Source organism: Megalopta genalis, chromosome 5, assembly GCF_051020955.1.
Source record: "Megalopta genalis isolate 19385.01 chromosome 5, iyMegGena1_principal, whole genome shotgun sequence".
Taxonomy (NCBI): Eukaryota; Metazoa; Arthropoda; class Insecta; order Hymenoptera; family Halictidae; genus Megalopta; species Megalopta genalis.
In genome coordinates, this window is record NC_135017.1 from 4,182,437 (window position 1) to 4,193,009 (window position 10,573).

Here is a 10,573-nt window from a genome sequence, read left to right on the forward strand (position 1 = left end):
CAGTTGTTATTGGCAGTATGAAAAAGTATCCGAGGAATGTGCAATTCGGTTAAAAGGAGCAAGTATTCTGATCAGCAAAATATTCGGTTCATCCATTTAGAGGCGGCAGTTGATGATCTTGATCCTCGCACACATTGTCAAGGGCGCTGCTTTGTGTGACTCCGATTGAGTTTTAACTGCTGCTCGTTATTTGTTAAAATATTATCGAAATTATGTATCTTATGCTAGCTTGATGTAACTGGATATTGAATCAGGGTGGAGATATTTATATATATTTTCTATAATAAAATGATTAGACGAAATATACTAAGCTGTATAGACACACTAGATAAATTCAATGATACTGTTATGTTTTCTTCAATTGATTAAGTTAATTGAAATAGAAGATACAACTTCGCTTATCAGGGAAATTGTTATTTCAGATAAGTGATTTGTAACATTTAGTATAAATTCATAGAATCTATAAAATTTATAAAGTTTTAATATGAATTGGAATCTACAGGTTAATATAGTATAACTTGGTCATCCATTATTACAAAAGTTACGGTCAAACAAAAAGTTTATTTAAATATATATCATCTGTTTAGTATCATTTACATTTAATAGAGTATTAAATAATTTAACGAAGTACTTAATCAATATTTAGCGAGTCGCCTTATTTACACATATTTATCATTTTCTTATAATTAAATATTATAGTAATATTATACTATATTATACACTAATATTATAAACTGAAAATATAAGTAAGAAAATTAAAATACTGTAATTATGTTAATGTAATAAATCGAAGCTGGAGCAAATGTACGAATAATCAGAAGTGAGTTTATTTCATAATAATAAAATTATGTTTATGTACTGTTTTTCTATATACATGTTCATGATATTTAATATTCAAAAGGTTTACTATATCTTGAAAACATTATTTCCTGATGTCTTTTCACTAAAAAAAAAACGATCGATCTGTTGGAGAGTAATAATCGATATCTTAATAAAGAGTTTCCTTATTTACATACACATTTCATTTTCTTATAATTATAAATTATAGTAACACACTAATGTCGTAAACCGAAAATATGGGTAACAAAGTTAAAATACTTTACAGTTTACAGATTAACTTGGTTTAACTTGGTCGTTCATTGTTACAAAAGATATGGTTAAATGAAGTTTATTTAAAAGTACATAATCTGCATTATTATTATTATTATACATATCAGTAATTCATGCTATTTAATACTCAAAATATTTACTATATCTTGGAAACACTATTTCTTAATGTCTTTTCACTAAAAAAGACGATCGATCTCTTGGAGGCTAACGTGAAGGTCAAGATGATTACAGTTGTTTCCCGCAAATATTGATTTCATCTTTATTGCCATCAGCTGTTAGCCCAATTTCAAACAAATCCAACGACTTTGATATGACATAGAGGTTAACGAGCATAATTTTTTAATTTTCAAAACAATTTTATTGCCGTCGGGGTGCAAAATAAAGTGATGTTCCTAACGAACAACAACACCGATTGTTAGAATAGTGTTTTTATCGCTCGGACCGCGTGACCAAGCCGTTGGAAAAAAAAATGGACCGCCTTCCGCACAGTCTTTCTCCGATGGAAGTCCGCAACGCGATATATAAAAAACTAACCAGCGATAAGGTGCTCGACGAATATCTGCTGAAATAATTAATTTATACGCAACGAAGCGCCGATAGTACCATACAAGTTCCTGGCGCGAATGGTGAAACATCTTCAGCCGATTACTTTGTTTACAACGTACTTCGACTTCTACTGAAGACAAACCAGTCCATTATTTTCAATTCGAACGAGTATAGTCAGCTGCGAAGATTTGCTCCAACAGGAACAGTGACACAGTTGGAAGTGGCACAGCGACCATCTTCGGACTCTCCAGAACAAGGTGACGTAGTTTAATCATAAGTTCCGTGTGCGGAGACGCGTTAGAAAATGGTTCATACGGGAAAGAAGACGCCAGAACCGTTTTATTTTCTACAGATATTTTTCAACCCACGTCCAAACACTGAAAGCAGCAGCCCTCCTATCGGCGTGTCATAGGTCACACCGACGAGATCGACTTCGCAGCCGCGGTTTGCTGTTCGCTGCCCGTTCTCCTGCGAAACGCCGACTTTTCTGACAACCGAACCTCCCGCTGCCGACGACCGATTGCACCGTGCTCGAGCCCTTTGCCAGCTCGCACGACCGTTCACGTGTCCAGGTAAATGTTCGCCGATCGACAGGGTGCCGCGAGCCGCAGGTAAGCGGACTCCATTTTGGAGCGATCGCGAAACTGGGAGAGAGAAGAAATTTTGCTACGGGTGGGCGAAGTCGTCGTCTCTCCGCGCGGCCGCCTTCGACTTCGACGCGATTCTAACGCGTGTTTCGTCGGCTTCTCGAGCCGGCTCCGAGGAATTCTGTTTTTCAAAAAACGCCGATTGCGATCGTCCGCGGCGCAACTTCCTCGGCCATTTCGGCTTCGTTTCGAGAAGCAGCCGTCTCGGGAAAATGCGACACCCGTTTTCGGTACCATTCCGTTTCTTGACATTTTCGCGCACCGACGGCCGGGCACTTTGGCTCTCGCTTAGATAAGAAATTGAGAACACCGTGGCCGATTTTTCGATCGCGTGCAGCGTGATCTCTCGATCAAACTATCTGTTCGCGAATCTCGGCGCAGCCGCGTCGAGGAGAAATGATATCGAAACTTTGAATATCGAGCGACGATGATAACCGGTCACGATAGTGCTACGCATTTTTTGTCTACGCACTTTTTCTTAGCGATTTTTTGAAATTTGAAATGAATTTTTATGCGAAATATCATTTGCTCCATTTAGATTACTCTGTCTCGTGTTAATCGAACAAATTTTATTGCTGGAGATTGTGTCGTGAAGAAGTTAATTTTTGTATTAATGTCAAACGAAACTGTGAATTTAGTTTGTAAATTTTATATCTGTGAAAGTCTTATCTGTAAAATGAACAAGTGATCTCTTTCATGTCAAATATTAACCAAGTAATGATAGTATAAAAAATATTATAAGTTCCGTTAATACGTCATAACGTTTTAAACTAAGAGATGCGATAATTATTTTCTGAGAACTCAGTTTCACTTAACACTGATATAGTGAAGACGGTCAAAATAAAGTAGTTTTATCTTTCTCCTGTCAAGATTACAATTTTACGCATTCATCTTCTTAATTGATTGCCTCGGTTCGGTTTTATCGGTCCACTTGCAGCGTGTTTCAAATTTTTCGAGTCGCAAAACGCTAAAATTCGCAACCTTATAATTTTCTGGCAACATATTAGAATCGAAAATGCATTCATCAATATCATCGTAACGGAAGATAGTGCTATAATGTTCTTATTATTGACACAAGTTATCGTACGTCCGAATCATTATCCAAATTAAAATCTTTTTAACTAACGCAATCAGCAAATAAAAGCTAATAGTTAAAAAAATAATTAAATCGAAATTTACCAGTACAATTCTTTAATGCACAAAATGCGCTTGAGAATTCATTTCGATGATTATAATAAATCAAATATCACGAATCGTGACCGATTATCTACTGAAGGAATATTTAAGGAAATTACAGTGCCAATTGAACGCGAATCGTTTCAGAAATTCACAATGAATGAGGCATTCTAGAGAATGAAGTAAAATTTTCGAAAACACGTTTTATATTTCTGAATTATTTATATGATTGACTCTGCAACTGTATTAATATATTAAGTACGAAATGTATAGTATCTAACATAATAGTAAACGGTGTAGAGTATTATAGTCGTCAAATTAATATAATACATCTCATCGCCCAGTATATTTCATAGCATAGTATTATAGCTATCATATTACATTCATTTGGTCACTCAGTATCGTAGTCGTCAAATTATACCACTTTTCGAACGAATAGAAAAGAAAATATTCGTCGAAAGCAGGCAACCTTTACTGTACAACTGAATTTTTCGCAGTAAGGATTTTGAAGATGGCGTCACGCCAGTCGGATTTGCCGCATGTTAAGTCCATCAGCCGAATATCGAAGCTGCCCATCGTAGAAGATGGCATACAGATTGCCGGCAGTGTGTACGTCAGGATAAAGGTAAGATCTGTGCGTAATGTTGGAACGGTGCGACGTTTCCGCAAACAGCGTCGCTTTCCCTGACCTTTCACTCGCTGATCTCTGCTCTCGCAAAACGCTTTTACATCCGAAGCTGGCAAGACTTGTTGTCGCATCTTCTCGCAACGTTTACCGGAAGTTAGATTTTGAGGAGGACCGTTTCCAGCGGACCACTCCGCACGGCTCGCGAAAATAGTTATCGACAGATTTATCGCCTTGCGCCAATTGTATTAGCTCGCAGATGCGAAGCTTTCGTTTCTGTCGTCGCACTTCGAGTTAGAGTGATACCCGCGTTGATAGGTTCCCCTTCAATTTCAGCAGCTTCCATTGCAAACCGACAATATGCTGGTCGAGTTGTTTTCGATTTGTTTTTGAGAAAATCAATTTTCCTCGCGCAACAAATAATTCTCGATCCATTGCTGTTTTGAAATTTCCGTATGTTCACACGTGAAACGATTGAAATATGGGGATTCGGGTTCGTAAAGCCTCTGACAATGGATGTTTTATCTGCGATGATATATCGCTAGACTCGTGTTTTTCTTTCACTCGCGTGGTCGGCTGTGAATAATAGGATTCCATCGGCGCCCAAGTTCCCGTGAGAAACTCAATTGCGCCGTTTTCTAATCCGATATAGCGTTCGAACTTTTTGATAAACTGGGGCTTGGACACTGCCGAGCAATCGCTGGTGGTGGCAAAAGAGATAGCGACACCGGCCATCAACGTTTTCAGTGGTCCAATCACTGTAGTCGACCATTTGCTCTGCAAAGGTATCGACGTGGTCGAAGAAAAGGTGCCGGCGGTGCATCTGCCCCCTCGACAAGTAAGTCCTTTCGCGTGTGTGTCATTGGATGCTGAGAAACGAGCGATTTGTGGAGACGATCATCGATTGTCTCCACAATGCGAAGGTTCTCGGATCTCGAATAATTGAAATAACTTTTGCGAAGCGCTTTTCGATCCGCTTGCACGAGTTATAGGAAATTAGAGTGCTGCATGGAAATGAAAGATCGTCGGTCACTCGTTTCTCAGTAACCAGACCGTTGCCCGAAATTTAGTATTCGGTGGTGAACTAATTTCATGTCTCTTTAAGATGTACAACAGCGCAATGGAGTATGCAACCAACAAAATTAAGGCTGTTCTGAACATAGAGTCTATATCAAATACCACGGCTGAAAGTGTAAGCGATGGCCTCAGCTTTCTGGAGAGCCGCTTGGATGATTGGTTGCCTGATGATTCCGCTAATGACGAAGGATGTAAGTGATTCGAGTAAAGATATCGTAATTTCCAACGATCCGTGAAGTTTTCAAATAGATTTAACTCATCCCGCTGAAGAGTACGTTACACTTGTTTTCTCAAGTTTGGAAATATTATGTTGGCCAATAAGTCATTGCATTTTTCTGCGTTTCCACCTATGGGAAAAAATGCAATGATTTATTTGGCTAACCTAATAGTATCGGATTTTTGTTCATCATTTCCAACTTGTAGCATTTTTAGTTTCGCCAATTAGATTTGTATAATTGGAATGATTTAAAAACAACAACAAAGTTAACAACAATGTTAACAAGAACCACGTTTTCACGATATAATTGTATATGGAGATTAGCTGATCGACAATCGGACGGACATAGTATTTATATGATAATATATGTAGAAGAAGAGAGGGTGCCATATGTGTCGCTATTCATTCTGTGAGATATCAATACCAAACAATTAATTTTTCAGCTGGTGTCGCTACAGAGGGCGTAAGCAATAAAGTGCTCATTCTTATGCAAAGCGAGCGGTGTATTAGAAAACTTGTAAAGGTGCTGATAAATATCGGAAAGGATTTTGTGATTTCTGTGATGCAGGTGAGAATCAAAATACTATTACTTATCTTCTCAATCGACTCGAGTTTCAACTTTGATCGTGGTAGATACGATAATCGATCGATAAAATTGGTCATCACCCGTCTACCGGGTGAGCATTATAATTCTGAACTGCGATCGCGACGCGACGCAGAACTTTTGTCCAATCGAGTTCAGAATTACAGTAATTTCTCTCTAATTCGCGCTCAGATTGCGCACAAAATTGAATAATTTGGGAAGAGGAGACGCGAGATTCGAATAATCGTATCTCCCCTTCTCAATTTGTCCATTTTTGTGCGCAATCTGAGTGCAAATTTGAGAGAAAATAAAAACTGCTCTGTATAGGTTAAGGTACGCAGTTCGGCAAAGAACCGCAGTAATGTACGCACATAGTACAAAACTGTGCGCCAAATACTGTGTTAGTAAATATTATTTGAGATTAGATGACAGTAACCGTGTACGTTGATTTTTTATCAAAGCAACAATTTTACGTTGTCTAAAAATAACGCTAAAATGAATAAATTATTATTAATTTACCAAAATATAAATGCTTTTCGAATCAGCGTTCACAACTGTCGCTACGAGTATTTCATAAGGCTCAACGTTTTCATAAGCTTTCGAATATCAAAAGTCAATAAATGAATTAAAATTGCGGTTGCTGTTACTTGCACGCCATAAATTATCAATATTAAACGTATAAAAAATTATGAGATTCATATTTAGAAGATCAGATTAGATTTTATTACTTTTATAAAATACCGCAGTATTCGGGACGTTCGCAGTAATATCCATACTTACTCTGATGTTCACCCGGTAGACGTGCCGTTCCGTGCAGCTCCGTGGCGCAGTGAAGGACTCTCTGCGCATGCGTCACCACCCCACTCCTTGCGCAGCCTCCTTTCGCGAGTACACTGCTTTTGACTCTCGTCGCGCGTCTCGCTCCCCGTGGTCGCCTAAATGCTCGTGATGGGGTTAAATTTAACCTCGGCGGGAGACAGAAGGCGTGGCCTTCGCGATCCTTACGTTGCGTGCCGATAACTCCGAGCGCGGCGCTACACGACAGCAAAAATGGTCAAATCCGATGTGTTGCAGGTGCTAAGAAACCCAGGCAAAACATTGCACGACATCCTCGATCTACTGAGAAAGAACATCTTCCCTGCGGACAAGCGCGACGCAGACACACCGGCGAAAGCATTTGAGATGCTCCTGGAGGACGTATTGGCATTCGTCCGCCGCAAGGTGCACGAAATCTTTGTAAAACTTAGCCCGCTCTTCCATGCTTATTATGAACTGATGATCGCCCGCTTGAAAATCTACAATGCTGTACTGGAATATTCAATTCTGCTCGCTGTATACCTTGGAGAAGCTTTCCTCTGGTCGCGGTATTCGATAAACAACACCGTGTGGGATATCGAGAATATGCTCAGCAAGGGGATCGTACCATTTTTCGAAACCATTTTGATCCTGACGGTCAACGGCCCCAACTCTCTGAAGCATTTGATTGGCTTGGATTACGAAGTGGACACCGACGGTGACGACATGATCACACAAAGTGTGAAACGGATGGCGGGAGAGTTAAAAATTCTTCTGGTATGTAAACTTTGTTTCGTTAAACGGATTAGTTTCATTCAATGGAGTTTTTTAGGGTATAGCTGATGGTAGAAGTGTTAAGATTTATGATGAAGAACTAACCTAGAGCTAGTTAGTCAGTTTGTTTGTTTGTTAAATTCACTCCGAGCAATCAAATGGCTCTGACATACGAGTCAGAATACATATTGCATACAGGGTGTCTAAAAAAATTTTTCGCAGTCTGAAAATGGGGATTCCTCAGATTATTTGGAGCAACTTTTTCCTTAGCGAAAATGCAATTCGCAGCTTCGTTTACGAGTTATTAACGAAAAACACTGACCAATGAGAGGCCAGATCAGCTGGCACGAGACGGCCGAGCCAATGAGCGGAACTGGGCTTCGCGACAGCTGACCTCGCCGCCTCGTGTCAGCTGAGCTCGTCTCTCATTGGTCAGTGTTTTTTGCTAATAGCTTGCAAACGAAGCCGCGGATTGCATTTTCGCTAAGGAAAAAGTTGCTTCAAATAACCTCAGGAACCCCCCATTTCCGGATTACAAGACATTGGGACATCCTGTACAACTATTGGATCGGTCCATAAGTTCGTGCGGTTTTAATTTCGCTTTACATTTTCCGCATATTAATTGCCCAATTATGCGATTGTTTAGTATCTCCTATTATGTGATTGTGGTTGATCTAATGTGACCAATTTTTTAACAACTATGGAGTGTCAAGTTAACATGAATGAACATCTCCGACACGTTTTGCAATGCGATTGGATCGTAAATGTTTAAATGATAAGTTGAGTTAACTTGACAATATATAGGTGTTAAATAAGTAGTTTTTAAATTCGCAGTAAAGTGATTAATTTTTTGAGAACTATGTAGTGTCAAATTAACATGAATTTAGACATTTTACGATTTAATCTTACGGCAAAATATGTCGCAGATGTTTGTTGTTGTTATCTTGACACTTTATAGTTTTCAAAAAATTCACCACTTTATTACTCGCATGAAACGAACAATTATACGATCGTACAACAGAAGAAAATCAAAGCTTTCGAATCATACACGAAATTATTATGTGGAAAATTTAAATCGAAATTAAACCGCACGAACCTATGGACCGATCCAATATTATTTATAACTGAAAATATTTGCATCAAACGATCGTTCTTATGAAACGACATTTTTTTTATATAAATTGTAACAGTGTTATCGCCTCAGCATATAACTATTATTTGTAAAATTATTTTCATATTAATTATAGCAGATGTCGTCCCAGTGTAAAGCGGTGACATTTTGCGTTAATTATAAGAAGATGATGGTTCGACGGTATATTCTTGTATGTCACTAACTAATTATTTGTGTTTCTTTTTTCCTAGCCATTGATTGCGAAGACGCTGGTTGGAGAGAGATACATACCGAAATCAATAGAAATGCGGAATCACCATCAAAATGGTATCGAGCAATAAAACCATGGACAATGGAAGCTTCGTGCCAGTTACTCTGCATTTTGATTTCGAGTTTTAGTGACGATCGAAAGAAACGCCGGCGATTATGACCATACCTTTGTACCCTCTCTGCTCCGTTAGTAAGCGATACAGATACTGCATCACTGATATATTACTATGTGTAGAATTACACAGGGTTTTCCAAAATTATGTCATTTCGGGGAAATGAGGGGTTCCTAAGGTCATTTGAAGTAACTTTTTCCTTAGCGAAAATGTAATCCGTGGCTTCGTTTACGAGTTATTAACGAAAAACACTGGCCAATGAGAGGCGAGCGCGGCTCTGGCAAATCAGCGGAACTGGGCTCCGCCCACTCGTTGGCTCGGCTGTCACGCGTCAGCCGCGCTCGCCTCTCATTGGTCGGTGTGTTTCGCTAATAACTCGCAAACGAAGCCGCGGATTGCATTTTTGCTGAGGAAAAAGTTACTTCAAATGACCTCAGGAATTCCTCATTTTCCGATTTTGAGAATTTGTTGCGACACCCTGTATATATGTATCGTGCTGCGCTCTTTGCGAGGATCGCTAACTTATGGTGCATGATTAAAAATGATAAATTGCGGAGATGAGGATTTGGTTTGAGTTGATTGCAATGTGACATGACAAGGTCATCTTCTTTCTGTCGAGCCTAATTGAAAGGAACGTACGCGTTTGTACTTTGCTACTTGAATTTGGAGAAAGTTGATCTTTATTAATTGCTATCCACCGTGAGGAACGTGACGAGTAAATAAATTGTTCCTAGTAGGTTCTCTAGTACTAATCGAGATCAAAAGTTTTGAAGAGGTTTTGAACAACGTTTTGAACAACGTTGTTACATTATATGTGTTCGATTAGAGCAATTGAAGAAATGTTGCTGGAAATAGAAATTTAGCAAATATGGAAACAAACGTTCTTAAAAATTTAAGAATAGACAATGTTTATATAAATATTGAAGTTTAAATATTAAAAAAGTAAATCTTAATCAAGTTTGAAATAAGTTCGATTTTATAACATGTAATAAAGGACAGGATTTGTAAACTATAAGAATAAAAATTTATTAAACAAAAGTTAGGATGGAATATATGAAATATGAACGTAAAAATGTTTATATAATAGAGAAATGACATTCTGAATATGTTACTTATTTGTACAATGTGTATAAATGGTTGTTTGTTGTTTCTCTCTCGTGGGTTTTTTTTAATAAACGTACTAAAATCATTTTCATTATACTGATTTAAAAATATCTGTTTTAAAAACAATTCTTAAAAAACATCCTAAAGGCGTCATTTTTTAATGTAATCGGTAACCATTTGTTTTTGTTTTTATTTACAAACAATTACCTTTAATAACATGTATTTAATTATTATACATACGATTCGCGTTCAGGATCGGTTTTGCGCATGAAACACGACAACCGGAAGTGAACAGTCGCGATACTATCGGAGAAAGTCAGCGACAGTCGATCGTGGAAATCCGTGGTGGAAATCCGCACCTGGACAAAGTCGAATTCAAGATCGGTGAGAAATAAATTGCATCGTTAATAAAAACAGTTGCACAC

The 10,573-nt window shown here is 38.3% G+C and overlaps 1 protein-coding gene across 4 annotated transcripts in view; it reads left to right on the top strand.

The window, feature by feature from the left end:
• The window catches only part of LOC117220056 (uncharacterized), a 20,130-nt gene extending 9,897 nt beyond the window's left edge, over positions 1–10,233 (top strand). For 2 of the 4 annotated variants that reach the window (XM_076522355.1, XM_076522356.1), the window contains exons 2-7: positions 3,977–4,104; positions 4,757–4,942; positions 5,210–5,372; positions 5,842–5,966; positions 7,056–7,553; positions 8,913–10,233. In XM_076522355.1, coding sequence (XP_076378470.1) covers positions 3,991–4,104; positions 4,757–4,942; positions 5,210–5,372; positions 5,842–5,966; positions 7,056–7,553; positions 8,913–9,002 — 1,176 coding nt within the window. In that variant the 5' untranslated portion in view covers positions 3,977–3,990 and the 3' untranslated portion in view covers positions 9,003–10,233. Of the gene's footprint in view, positions 1–1,670; positions 1,914–2,008; positions 2,268–3,976; positions 4,105–4,756; positions 4,943–5,209; positions 5,373–5,841; positions 5,967–7,055; positions 7,554–8,912 lie in introns of those variants that run through there. The other 2 variants (XM_076522354.1, XM_076522353.1) reach the window with 2 other exon arrangements.
• Positions 10,234–10,573: the final 340 nt, after the last annotated feature.